The 14,525-nt window shown below is 38.5% G+C and overlaps 1 protein-coding gene and 1 long non-coding RNA gene across 3 annotated transcripts in view; one reads left to right on the top strand and one right to left on the bottom strand.

Moving 5' to 3' along the window:
* Positions 1 to 935: 935 nt before the first annotated feature.
* Positions 936 to 14,525, top strand: part of LOC131994171 (uncharacterized) — a 113,151-nt gene continuing 99,561 nt past the window's right edge. The window contains exon 1 of the long non-coding RNA XR_009396506.1: positions 936 to 1,036. This is a non-coding gene — a long non-coding RNA (uncharacterized LOC131994171). The remainder of the gene's footprint in view (positions 1,037 to 14,525) is intronic.
* LOC106086176 (dynein axonemal heavy chain 3) overlaps positions 7,336 to 14,525 on the bottom strand; it is a 430,123-nt gene continuing 422,933 nt past the window's right edge. For both annotated transcript variants that reach the window (XM_059360617.1, XM_059360618.1), the window contains one exon: positions 7,336 to 7,819. In XM_059360617.1, coding sequence (XP_059216600.1) covers positions 7,493 to 7,819 — 327 coding nt within the window. In that variant the 3' untranslated portion in view covers positions 7,336 to 7,492. The remainder of the gene's footprint in view (positions 7,820 to 14,525) is intronic.

Here is a 14,525-nt window from a genome sequence, read left to right as displayed (position 1 = left end):
ATGAGATCGTCACTATTCCTTTCCACTTTCGTTTTCTGTTCGTTCTTCAGTTATCGTCGGGCACTTAAACGGCTTGCAAGTAAAATCTTCTTGTCTTCATAAATTAATTGCGAAAATTAGTTAGCCAATGAAAAACTTTATAAAATATGCAACTCAATATAGTCGTGGTGTTAATAACAATTTACGGTTTGTTGCTTTAAAGAATATAGAGTAAAAATCCTGAAAAAACCTCAGTTTCCAAAAAAAGGTTTCGTTTCCGTTTTTTCGGTTTGCCGGTTGCTTCGGTGTGCGCGTTAAGCTCAGAGAGTAAAAGAGAAAATGAGTCATTACATTTCTGTCTACTAATAAGAGAGCAAAGTGAATGAATTGTTGTGTTTAACTTCTGATAAACAAGTGCTTCGTCGAATGTAAAGTTGAAAATGACAACAACAACAAATACATGTTAAGGGAAGTTTGCAGAATAAATGTCGTTTCGTTTCCGTTCAATCGTTTTGCCGGTTGTTTCGTGGTATGAGCGTAAGGTTCAAAGAGAAAAAAAGTCATAAAATCTCTGGCTAATAATAACAAAGCAAGAAAATGAAATCTTGCGTTTGGCTGCTGGTAAGCAAGTAGTTGTTTGTGAAATTTGTACGTTGACTGCAAAGTGGCAAAAGACAACAACAACAAATACATGTTAAAGTGAAGTGTTTCGCACTAAGATTGCTGAATAAATGTGGTTTCGTTTCCGTTTTATCGTTTCGCCGGTTGTTTCGGGATGTGCGCGTAAAGCTCAGAGACAGAAAGTGAGTAAAAGAAAAAAACAAGATATTACTTCTCCCCCCAAAACGATACAACAAATAAAAGTGAGAAGAAATTAATTCTTGTAGTTTGGCTTCGGCAAACTACTGACTCGTTATGAAGTTCGTGTTTTGAGCGCGGGGTGGTGAAACAGAGCAGCCAAATAAATGGATGGCAAAGAATATAGTAGAAAATATGACAGAGAACAAATGCATGGCAGAGAACAAATGCAAGTCCAACTACATTGAGCCGTAATAAGGTATGTAAATTTGCATATTGTTGCTTTTTGTTTTGTATCAGATGATGGATTTGTATTGCTTTCGAACGAATTTCTCCTTTCAAAATGATGTGATGGGTTGTTGGATGGAATACACCAATAATTTTATGAATTGTTTGCATGAAGTCATGCTGAGAACTTAAATTTCATTAAATTTTATTAATATTTGCTAATCAAATTTCAAAGAGAGCCCAAGTTTTTGCGGATCCGCACACCAACTACATTCAACCAAGCGGGTATGTGGTCGGGTTTAAAAATTTTATGGGACTTATGTACATATGAATGTCATTTGGGAGTAGAGGGCAAATATAACTTGAACAAGTAAAAAGGCGTTAAGTTCGGTCGGGCCGAACTTTGGATACCCACCACCTCGGATATATATGTGAACCACCTTTCCTCAAAATCCGGTCGAAAATTCATAATCGGTTTTTATGGCAGCTATATGCAAATCTTGATCGATCTAGACCAAATTGCAGAAATATGTGGAGGGGCTTAACTTCACTCTTTGTCCCAAATTTCGGCAACATCGGACAATTAATGCGCTTTTTATGGCCCCAAAACCTAAAACCGAGAGATCGGTCTATATGCAGCTATATCCAAATCAGGACCGATCTGAGCCAAATTGACGTAGGATGTTGAAGGGCCTAATACAACTCACTGTTCCAAATTTTTGCAAAATCGGATAATAGATATGGCTTTTATGGGCCTAAGACCCTAAATCGGAGGATCGGTCTATATGGCAGCTATATCCAAATCTGAACCGATCAGAGCCAAATTAACGAAGGATGTCGAAGGGCCTTACACAACTCACTATCCCAAATTTCAGCAAAATCGGGTAATAAATGTAGCTTTTATGGGCCTATGACCCTAAATCGGAAGATCGGTCTATATATATTCAAAGCTATATTCAAATCTGGACCGATCTGAGCCAAATTGACGAAGGATGTCGAAGGGCCTAACATAACTCACTGTCCCGAATTTCTGCAATATCGGATAATAAATGTGGCTTTTATGGGCCTAAGACCCTAAATCGGAGGATCGGTCTATACGGCAGCTATATTCAAATCTGGACCGATCTGAGCCAAATTGACGAAGGATGTCGAAGGGCCTAACATAACTCACTGTCCCGAATTTCTGCAATATCGGATAATAAATGTGGCTTTTATGGGCCAAAGACCCTAAATCGGAGGATCGGTCTATATGGCAGCTATATCCAAATCTGAACCGATCTAGGCCAAATTGACGAAGGATGTCGAAAGGCCTAACACAACTCACTGGCACGAATTTTAGCAAAATCGGATAATAAATGTGACTTTTATGGGCCTAAGACCCTAAATCGGAGGATCGGTCTATATGGCAGCTTTATCCAAATCTGAACCGATCTAGGCCAAATTCACGAAGGATGTCGAAAGGCTTAACATAGCTTACTGTCCCAAATTTCAGCAAAATCGGAAAATAAATGTGGATTTTATGGGCCTAAGACCCTAAATCGGAGGATCGGTTTATATGGCAGCTATATCCAAATCTGGACCGATCTGGGCCAAATTGACGAAGGGTGTCGAAGGGCCTAGCACAAGTCACTGTCCCAAATCTCAGCAAAATCGGATAATAAATATGGCTTTTATGGGCCAAAGACCCTAAATCGGCGGATCGGTCTATATGGGGGCTATATCAAGATATAGTGCGATATAGCCCATCTTCGAACTTAACCTGCTTATGGACAAAAAAAGACTCTGTGCAAAGTTTCAGCTCAATATCTCCATTTTTAAAGACTGTAGCGTGATTTCAACAGGCAGACGGACGGACATGTCTAGATCGTCTTAGATTTTTACGCTGATCAAGAATTTATATACTTTATAGGGTCGGAAATGGATATTTCGATGTGTTGCAAACGGAATGACAAAATGAATATACCCCCATCCGTCGGTGGTGGGTATAAAAAGTATGACCATGTTTTGGGTGATGGACTATGGGTGGAAATGAGAGAGGGAAAAAATTTAATTTTTATATCCTTCACCATAGGATGGGGTATACTAATTTCGTCATTCTGTTTGTTACACCTCGAAATATGCGTCTGAGGCCCCATAAAGTATATATATTCTAGATCGTCATGTCATTTTAAATCGATCTAGCCATGTCCGTCGGTCTGTCTGTCGAAAGCACGCTAACTTTCGAAGGAGTAAAGCTAGGCGCTTGAAATTTTGCACAAATACTTTTTATTAGTGTAGGTCGGTTGGGATCGTAAATGGGCCAAATTGGTCCATGTTTTGATATAGCTGCCATATAAACCGATCTTGTATCGTGACTTCTTGAGCCTCTAGAGAGCGCAATTCCCATCATTTTTGGAAGAAATTTTGTACCTCTGCTTCACTCATGACCTTCAACATACGTATCTAATATGGTCTGAATCGATCAATAGCTTGATACAGCTCCCATACAAACCGATCACCCGATTTTGCTCCTTGAGCCCCTACAAGCCGCAATTCTTATCCGAATGAACTAAAATATTACACAATGACTTCTACAATGTTCATTATTAATTTATGGTCCGAATCGGACTATAACTTGATATAGCTACAATAGCTGAACAGTGCTTATTCAATATTCGTTTTTTGCTTAAAAAGAGACACCGCGCATAGAACTCGACAAATGCGATCCATGGTGGAGGGTATATAAGATTCGGCCCGGCCGCTCTTACTTGTTTATGTTAGTTATTAAGTAAAGGGTGATTTTTTTGAGGTTAGGATTTTCATGCATTAGTATTTGACAGATCACGTGGGATTTCAGACATGGTGTCAAAGAGAAAGATGCTCACTATGCTTTGACATTTCATCATGAATAGACTTACTAACGAGCAACGCTTGCAAATCATTTTCAGTGAATGGGCCCTAGAAAAGTTGGCAGAAAATCCGCTTTTTTATCGACAAATTTTGTTCAGCGATGAGGCTCATTTCTGGTTGAATGGCTACGTAAATAAGCAAAATTGCCGCATTTGGAGTGAAGAGCAACCAGAAGCCGTTCAAGAACTGCCCATGCATCCCGAAAAATGCACTGTTTGGTGTGGTTTGTACGCTGGTGGAATCATTGGACCGTATTTTTTCAAAGATGCTGTTGGACGCAACGTTACGGTGAATGAACACATTTCGAACCGAACACTGATTTTGGTAATAAAATTCAATGATTTGCAAGCGTTGCTCGTTAGTAAGTCTATTCATGATGAAATGTCAAAGCATACTGAGCATCTTTCTCTTTGACACCATGTCTGAAATCCCACGTGATCTGTCAAATACTAATGCATGAAAATCCTAACCTCAAAAAAATCACCCTTTATTTTAATTTGTATAGTTATATGAAACAATAATATTAACCAATAAACGCCGTATAGGTTAAAAGATACCAATATATCCACATCCATAATGAGTCTCTTAAAATTTTAGAAGATGGAATTTAGAGAAAACGGTTCAGGTTTAGATATAGTTCCCATATTTATACTTTGCCCGATTTTCTAGTGCCTTCTGGTCTAGGCCAAAGAGAATAGAAACAACCGAAAACTTTAAGTTATCTCAAAACTTGACAGCAAATATCAAGCTTGTAGGTGTCGTTTATTATTTTATTTTTCTTCGAAGCAAGGTCTGCCGAAAGATTAAAAAAAAAAATAAAATTTACAGCAAAAAGAAAATAAATAAACCATAGTTTCCTTCATGGGAAAGAAAATAATGGATATTTAGTAAACGCAAACGACGCTTACAGCAAGTTCTTAGGTAACTCTCATTTACCTATATTCACAAGCGCCACCAAACAGTCTATGTGCGAACTTCAAAATTTTTTCCTATCTATTAGTTATCTATGCGAAGTGTTGCTAGTTGTAATTTGACAATTTCCTTGGATAGTTTGGCATTTTCTGGCAAAATCGTACTTAAATGTTTAGATGTACGACATCATTTGTAGTGACTCGAAAAAATTAATTTGGCAAAAAATGGAATTAACCCGTCAACTTCTTCGGTGCGATCATTATTCACACGATTATCGTTATTGACCGGCCAAAACGTCGAATTGATGGGTCATCTGTAGAGATGTGTTTCTACCGGATAAATACCCAATGCTTGGGTATTTATTGGCTAAATACCTAAAAAATACCTTTTCTGGGTATTTATTTGGATGTTTATAATTTTGCAGATATCTTGGGTATAAAGACATTTTCCAAACAATTGTTTATGATTTCGTATTCTTTGTACATAAACCTGACCTTTTGATTTCATAAAATCGGAATTTTGTTATATATAGCCGCTATATAGACCGATTTCTAGACCAAAAGTCTTGGGGCAATAAATTGGCCATTTTTCATCCGATTTCGATGAAATTTGGCACTGTGAGTTCTGGTAGACCGCTACCTATTTTTGTCAAGTATGGTCCAGATCGAACTATATTTGGATAGCTGCCATACACACCGATCTCCTGGTATACAGTATTGAGCCTTTAAAAGGAGCATTTTTCATCCGATTTCGAATTTGGCACAGCGCGTTCTGGAAAACCCCTCCACCTATTTGTTGAATATGGTCCAGATCGGACCATATGTGGATATAGCTGCCATACAGAACGATCTTCCGATGTAGAGCGTTGAGCTCACACGAGGAGCCTTTTTTGTCCCATTTCGATGAAATTTGGCACAGTGAGTTTTGATTAACATCTACACCTTTTTGTTGAATATCGTCTAGATCGGACCATATTTGGATATAGCTGTCATATAGGCCGATCTTCAGATATAGGGTATTGAGCCCATAAAAGTTGTGTTTTTCACTGGCTTATCAAAGTAAAAATTTGTGGAAAAATGGTAACTAAGTGGAGTAACATTTTTTGTTAATTCAAAACTTTTTATTTAATAATTTAAATATTATGAAAATATAATTTGAGTGTTTTAAAATTAGCAACAAGGACTTCATTTTTTTCAAATATTTTTTTTAAATTTTCTGTAAAATTTTCATTATAATTCGTAATTTATTTTTTCATAAAATTTGATGTTGTGAAGCGTGTTACACAGTTATCCCTTGCCGGGATACACAGATACCTTCTATTGATGTTGGTCGTTGAGGATTGCAAATGGGCCATATCGATTCAGTTTTAGATATAGCTCCCATATAAACCGATCTCCCAATTTTATTTCTTAGGCCCCTAGAAGAATTTTTGTCCGCATATAGTGCATATAGTGTTCTGTTATGAATTCCAACCACTATGCCAAGTACGGTCCGAATCGGTGTATAACCTGATATAGCTCTTATATACACCGATCTACCGATTTGACTTCTTGAACCCTTAAAAGTCGCAATTTTTGTCCGATGTGGCTGAAATTGTCATGTAGTATTCGGCTAAGACTTCCAACAACTGTACCATGTACGGTCCTAATCAGTCTATAACCAGATACAGCTCCCGTATAAACCGGTGTCTCGATTATCCTTGTTCGGTTCGTAGAAGCTTTAATTATTGCTGGCTTGACAGAAGTTAGGTATTTATAATAAAATTATGCCCTTCAACTAAATTTATTTTGTATACTTTTTTACCAGAATCCAAAGATTCTCGTGGTATTTTGGTGAAAATTTGCTCGTGGTATTTTGGTATTACTTCATAACCTGATATGGCTGCCATATAAACCGATCACCCGATTAGACTTCTTGACTTTCTAGAGGGCGCAATTCTTATTCGATTTGGCTGACATTTTGCACATATCGTTTTGGTGATGACTTCCAACAACTGTGCCAAGTATGGTCTAAATAAGTTCATGGCTGCCATATAAATCGATCTCCCAATTAGACTTCTTCAAGAAGACGCAATTCTTATCCACTTGGTTGAAATTTTGCACATGCTGTTTTGGTATGACTTCCAACAACTGTAAATCGGTTGATAGTCGGATATAGCTGCCGTAAAACCCAATCTCCCAATTTGACTTTCTGAGTCTCAGAAGGGCGCAAATATTACTCGATTTGCCTGAAATTTTGGATATGGTGTGTTTTTATTACTTCTAACAGCCATGACAAAAACGGTCCGTATCGGTCAATAACTTGATAAAACTCATTTATATATGAAAAAGTCATTCAAAGAACTTGACAAATGCGATTCATGGTGATACCCTCCACCATCCCGAATGGGATGGATTTGGGTATTGGATTCGGCCCGGCCGAAATTAGCAAGCTATTACTTATTAATTGTTCAAAATTATTTTAACTTTTGACTACTATTTAAATGTATACATTAAACAAAAGTATGCAATTCAAAATACAGTTGATATCATTTTCAAATTTTTAACAAAAAATATATTTTATTGTTTTATACAAAAAGCAAAATATATGATACAAATATATACATATACGTATAAAAACCAAACCGAATTGCATAAAAGTCAAACCAATATATATCAGCCTTGTCAGCTTGGTTTGTTTCTTAAAGCTAATCATCCAATTGACACAAAGAAGCAGCACCCCGATTAATCCAATGAATTTGGTTGTTGGTACATGGCAAATTCATGTACATAACGAAATTTGTCGAATGTCCAGTTGTTGATAAAGTGCCACGCCTTTCACTTGTCTTATAAACAGGACACTCGTAAATTTGTTTGTCATCTCTATTGGCACTGACATCCTTTGGAGGCTGACCTTCAGCTTCAATGGTGGGCATAATACAAATAACAGGTAAGGTATCAAAGAGAATTTTCGCAAATGATTCTTCAATAGCGCATTTGTTGCGGTCCCAGCGGCAACCCTCAAGAAATAAACCCTATGAATGATGGGATAAAGTTAATATTATAATTTATTTTGGATAAAAGTTAATGTGTGAGCTTGTGGAAATTTCTTTAAAGGAGTGGCTTTAGGTGCAGGTGGACTTATGTTATCGAATGTGTGTTCTAGTTGTGTGGTTTAATAACTACTTGCAAACAGTTTGATGTAAAACTTTTTTTATAATAAAGAATTTGGATTTGTTTTTATACAGAGACTAGCTGGACAGGGCCCGCTCCGTTTTGCCTTTTTTACTTTATATGGAACAAAATTATCCTTAGAATATATATATTTAACAATTAAAGAGCTTTTAGTGAAATGCCATGCTACGAAAGTAGTATATGTATATAGTTTGAGAAACAGTGTAAAAATATAAATGCCTTTATCTGAATTGCATATAATCTTTATTCGTCTATGAATTCGCTCCGAGTGTTTATGGTTATTTAAGTTTGGAAGTTAAACACTTATTTTAGCTTAAAATACTTTATTGGAGCCCGATGTTCTCATATGGATTTTGGTGGGTTAGGGGAGTGGTGTGGATCCCCAGAAATGTGGTCCTGTAATTGGATACAATTTCGTGCCCTACTCCCAAATACCTTTCATTTGAGCCCCACATTGCCAATATCTGTAAATGTCCACTTTACCCTGAAAAAATGTTAGCATCGTGCTCTACCCTCAAAAACCATATTTTTAACCCCGTATTGCCATGGGTCTTAAGGGAGTTTATGGGATGAGGCGTCCCCCAAACACATTGGTCCCGAAAGAAGGTATCAATTTCGGTAGAAGGTAGAGCAACTCCCCAATACCTTTCCATAGACAAACTTAACGATTTTGGGGTCTGTTTTGAGGGATTGGCCCTGAAAATATATATCACATTATTGTTCTACTCTAAAATACCTCATATTTGAGCCCCATATTGCAATTGTGAGCAAATACGTCCTAATTGGGTGGTTTTATGAGCGTGGGGTGGCCAATAAACACTTTTCCCGAATATTGATATCAAATTCATGCGTTACTCCCACAGACTTTTCATTTGAGCCCCATTTTAATATAGTCGTAAATTTGTCCTCTTTGAGGAGTGTTTTAACGGAAGGGATGGACCTTTATAAACTTACTCCCACATTTGGATATCGAATTCGTAATCTACTCGCAAATTCAAATTCCATTCATTTTAATCCTATATTGCTACTGTCGGAAAATATGTCCGATTTAGGGGTGTTTTGGGGGTTGGGGCGGTCCCCCAAACACTTGGTCCGACAATTGGATATCACATACATTTTCTACTCTTAAATACCTTTTATTTGACTCCCATATTGTCATGATTGGTCAATATATATATATATGGTAGGTTTTAGGGGTGGGGCGGCTCCCCTAGGTACCCCATCTGAAATTTGGAACGAAATTTTTTGTTTTTGGGTTACTTTAAGAGAGCACCCAAAATTTTGCTTAAATCTCCGAGACCTGGCGTTTCTGAAAATTAGTGTAAGGGGGAGGGTCCGTCCCCCTTCAGATATCAATGAACGTAGTACCCTAGTACCACGGGATCATTATGCATCATCTGTGAAAATTTCAAATTAATATAGTCGTAAATTTGTCCTCCCCATATTAATATAGTCGTAAATTTGTCCTCTTTGAGGAGTGTTTTGACTGAAATGATGGACCTCCAAAAACTTACTCCCACATTTGGATATCGAATTCGTAATCTACTCACAAATTCAAATTCCATTCATTTTAGTCCCATATTGCTATTGTCGGTAAATATGTCCGATTTAGGGGTGTTTTGGGGGTTGGGGCGGTCCCCCAAACACTTGGTCCGACAATTGGATATCACATACATTTTCTACTCTTAAATACCTTTTATTTGACCCCCATATTGTCATGATTGGTCAATATATATATATGATAGGTTTTAGGGGTGGGGCGGCCCCCCTAGGTACCCCATCTGAAATTTGGAACCAAATTTTTGTTTTTGGGTTACTTTAAGAGAGCACACAAAATTTCGCTTAAATCACACCACCCATCTCCGAGATCTGGCGTTTCTGAAAATTAGGGTAAGGGGGAGGGTCCGCCCCCCTTCAGATATCAATGAACGTGGTACCCTAGTAACACGGGATCATTATGCACCATCTGTGAAGATTTCAAAAAAATCAGTTCACCCATTTTTGACACACAAACAAACAAACCAACAAACACTAATTGATTTTTATATATAAGAAGAAGAAGATATATAAAACTGAATCTTTTCAAAGTTATTTATGTCGCATGCCCTTATTATTTCCCATCGCAGATGAAGATCGGTTATTAGTCGCTTTTCGTGCATAGATCTATTTATGGCACTGGTCACAATTGAACAAACTGAATTTATTGTTGAATCGGGCCATGATTATGTAAAACTTCACTCAAGGTGGATACGAATTGGGTCCTCTAGGGAATTAGGTTAGGTTGAAAAGAGAGTTCGGATATTAATCCGCTCCATGCCACTATGAACATGCACCTAAGTCAGTAATCGGCTTGTGCGCTCTAAACTCTAAAAAAGTAAAAGAAACAGAAACTTTTAAGTTAGGAATTTCGTACTATTTACAAAATTCTTAATTGTTTTCCATGCTACGCTTCTAAGTTGCTTCATGTCTGGTGTTGTGTCCCCATCTAAGTGCCGGAATCTGTAAGACGTGAAAGCCGAGAAATGACATAGGAAATACATAAGTAGCCCACTTATAGTCCTATGTGCCCCGTGATGATACCGAGAGCTATTCTGACCTCCTTTTTATTTCCTTTCACTAATAGCCTTGTCTGGATCTGGATCACTCCATAGGATTCTCGCTGTCCTACCGACCGTTTCGCATTTCCACAGGGTTGCACGCGCATTTGTCGCCCACGCCCATACCCCGGACTGCGTCGACCCGAAAGGCTTTGGATTAATCAAATTTATTGACGACAGTTCTCTGGCCTTCACTGCCAAATCGTCTGCTTTCTCATTCCTAGTTACTCCGCAATAGCCTGGCAACCAGACGATGCGGATCATACCATACTCAGAGGCGTTAATCTACTTCTTAAATTCCAAGATTGTTCTTGATCTTACCGTCCTGGTTGTTATTGGCTTTGTGGGCTGTTTACTGTCCGTAAAGATGTTCATACTCGACGTCCTCGTGTTAACAGCACACCACCTCACGCATTCCGTGATCGCCCGGATCTCCGTCGGGCATTAAGAAATCAAATTGGAAGATCGGCCCGCTTTGTAGTTGTCCATTTTTTAGTTCCATTTGCTCTAAGGCTAAGTATTTACAACGTTTTTGTAGGCTGTGGTATTCTGTCGAGATTGAAGATTCCAGAAGTTAAGATATGTGTTAACGCTGACGTCCTAATTATATTGTTTACAAGTTACCAAAACTATTTGTCTGTGAAAATCCGTGCCGAATATGATGAATTGTATTGGACCCCTTCACACCCTTACCAAACTTGGTTCAGTTGGAATAATAAATATAGCTGGCATTTAGACCGGAGGCCACTGTAGCACAAAGGTTAGCATGTCCGCCAATGACACCGAACGCCTGGGTCCAAGTCCCTACGTGAACATCAGAAAAAATTTTCAGCGGTGATTATCCCCTCACAAATGCCATATTAAAACTCTTCTTACAAATGGTGTCGCTAAGCGGCATGCCGTGCGGAGTCGGCATGAAAAGGGATTGCTAAAACTAATATAATTGAATAATTATAGCTCAAATAATTGAGCTAAAACTTGAGAAGCTGCTCTCTTTGAAAGGAGAGAAGTTTCCGGTGTTCCTTGATAGAATTTTCATAGGAAAACATGTATGTATAGACCAGTAGTGGGTATACAAAGTTCCCGGCCGAGCTACATATGTTGCATACATTTAGTGACAAAAAGTTGGTCGAAAATTTTAGTTTTTCCCTATTTGAAGGACTAGCAATGAAAACGACCCAAAAATAAAGATGTTATCTTTAAATTCAATTTAAATTTCCTATTGACAAACGGACCAGTTCATCGGCTTCAAATTTTGATCGCTGATTGATTCTTATTTTACTTTATAGATGATTATTATTTTTTGAAAAATTCTTTTTTATAACCACCAGAATAGGGGGTATATTCATTCAACCATTCCGTACGAAACACATCGACATATCAATTTCCGACCCTACAAAGTACATAAAGAGTGATTTTTTAAGAGCTCTAGGAAATTAAAAAAAAAAAAGTAAAAAGCATTAAGTTCGCCCGGGCCGGGAACTTTCTACAGCACCTTTCTTCATACTCCGGTAAAAAGTGCATAATTTATGCCCCCATAGCAGCTTTATCGAAATATGGTCAGATTTGGACCAAATTCGGCACGGAAATTGAGTGGTCAAATAAGTGCAAGTCATTGTTCAATTTTGTTTAACAAAATACTGGTCTTTTTGGTAGCTATATCCAAATATAGACCAATCTGAACCATATACCCCATTCTTCGGTGGTGGGTATACAAACACATAAAATTCAGAAAATTGCATGAAATCTTTATTCGAGTCGATAGCACAGTCCATATATTTTAATGTTTGAAGATTATTTCATGTAGATGTTGACCGTGACTGTGCCTCAAATGGTTCATTCGCTTAGCTCAATTTTTGCATATTCTTTCCGGATATGTCACGAATGAATGCTTCAATGTTGTCTTCCAATGCGTCAGTTGAAGAGGGCTTGTGTATAGACATGAGCTTTAACATATCCCCACAAAAAATAGTCTAATGGCATTAAATCGCCCGATCTAGGCGGCCAATTGACCGGTCCCGAATGTGAAATAAAATGTTCACCAAACTCGTCCCTACATAAGTCCATTGTTACCAGGAAAATTGGTACAGGACTTTTTATCAAAAAGCGGCTAAGGTAAGTTGTAATCCACACTGTCTGGAACATCGGATATTATATAAAACATAACACAGTGTCCACAGCCGCCACATGACCAATGATAAAGCTCCCTTAACCTTACGGCAATGGTCGCTGCAGTTTGTCTAGCCACAATGTCCAGAGGTATAAGATGTAGCATTAAATTCAGTGCAACAGATGGTATCGTCCTCAGTGCGGCTGTGATGGACTAACACGCTATCCTTTGGATCCGGTTAAGTATTGAGCAGTAGGTGGACTTTTGAAGCGCCGTTCACCAGACCATATAGCATTATAGGTCTGACAACTGCAATATATACTCAATGCATGACACGCAACTCCCAACTTTTACCAATTGCTCTCTTGCAGATGTATAGGGCAAGAGTTGCCTTTCTTGCGCTTTCAATAAAGTTAAATTTGAAGTTTATTTTTCTGTCCAGCCAAACACCCAGGTATTTTGCGCTTTCTGTAAATGGAATATTCTCCCCTCCCAAGGAGACAGGTTCCACTGTAGGCAACTTGCATCTCCTGCTGAAAAGAACTACTTCTGTCTTGCACGGATTTATAGCCAGACCACTTTCGGTAGCCCAGTTTGCTGTTGCACGTATAGCTTACTGAAGAATATCTCTTAGAGTGTTGGGAAACTTTCCCCTAACTACAATTGCCACGTCATCAGCATACGCGACCACTTTGACACCTTTTTCTTCCAGAGACAATGATATATTGTTAATGGCTATATTCCAAAGTAGAGGAGACAGTACTCCTCCTTGAGGTGTTCCTCTGCTGACCCATCTTCTTTTTAGATCCACAGATCCCAAGCCTGTCGTAATGCATATTTTAGTAAGTAAGTTATTAATAAACTTTCTTACCGAACTGTCTCTAGCGACATCAACAAAGCTTCTTGGACCCATCTTACTATTGTTCGCCCTAGTTCTTTTAGGCATGGGATGTCCTGCAGATGACCGCAGCCGCTGACTGCGGTGCAGTAGTCTTTGGAATAGCCTGTGCAGCAATTTTCCGAGCCCAATTTAGGAAGTCTCTCTCACTATTAGTGAGAGTCTTAGGATCATTCACACCAAGCCTCTCCATAAACCTTCTATTATTCCAACCTCTAAAAGAGCGTGTTGGTTTGCCGGAGAAGGCCAATGGCCTAGGCAAATTTTTGGCATACGAAGAAAGAAAATGTCCCGCCTTGTCTTTAAAACTCGAACCAGGTGTCTTCGTCAAAAGCCCCTGCTGACAAGTCCTCTATCGGCTAGCGGAGCCTGGAGCAGCCGCTCCACCAGTCGAGGTTTCATGCTACTGCCTGATACCATCACTGCAGCAGTTGGGTCTTTGGAGCCCATTCTAAGCCTACTCCCGGGCTCTAAATCTGCTGTTTCACTGGAAACAGACGCAAATCATCAATCGCCTAATAGAAACCTCTTTGTTCGTTTGTAAGACGATTCATGGTGAGAAGTGAAAACTGATGATCTTTGACAGTGAAACAAAACACGAAACGTGCGTGAGCTGTTTAAACCAGTATTGCCAAAAAGATAATGGCTAAAAAATCACCCTTTATATTTCGGATCGTCGTAAAAATATAAGACGATTTAACCACGTCCTTGTATATGTCCGTCCGTGTGTCCGTCAGTGTTAATCACTCTACAGTCTTAAAAAATTTAGATATTGAGCTGAAATTTCGCACAGACTACTATTTCTTCTATACGCAAGTTAAGTTCTTGAATGGGCCAAATGAGACTATATTTGGATATAGCTGCCATATAGACCGATCTGGCGATTTAGGGTCTTCTAGGAGCTTTTATTACCCGATTTCGCTGAAATGGGACACAGTGAC

Source organism: Stomoxys calcitrans, chromosome 1 (genome assembly GCF_963082655.1).
Source record: "Stomoxys calcitrans chromosome 1, idStoCalc2.1, whole genome shotgun sequence".
NCBI lineage: Eukaryota > Metazoa > Arthropoda > Insecta > Diptera > Muscidae > Stomoxys > Stomoxys calcitrans.
This window is presented reverse-complemented; position numbering and strand designations above follow the sequence as displayed.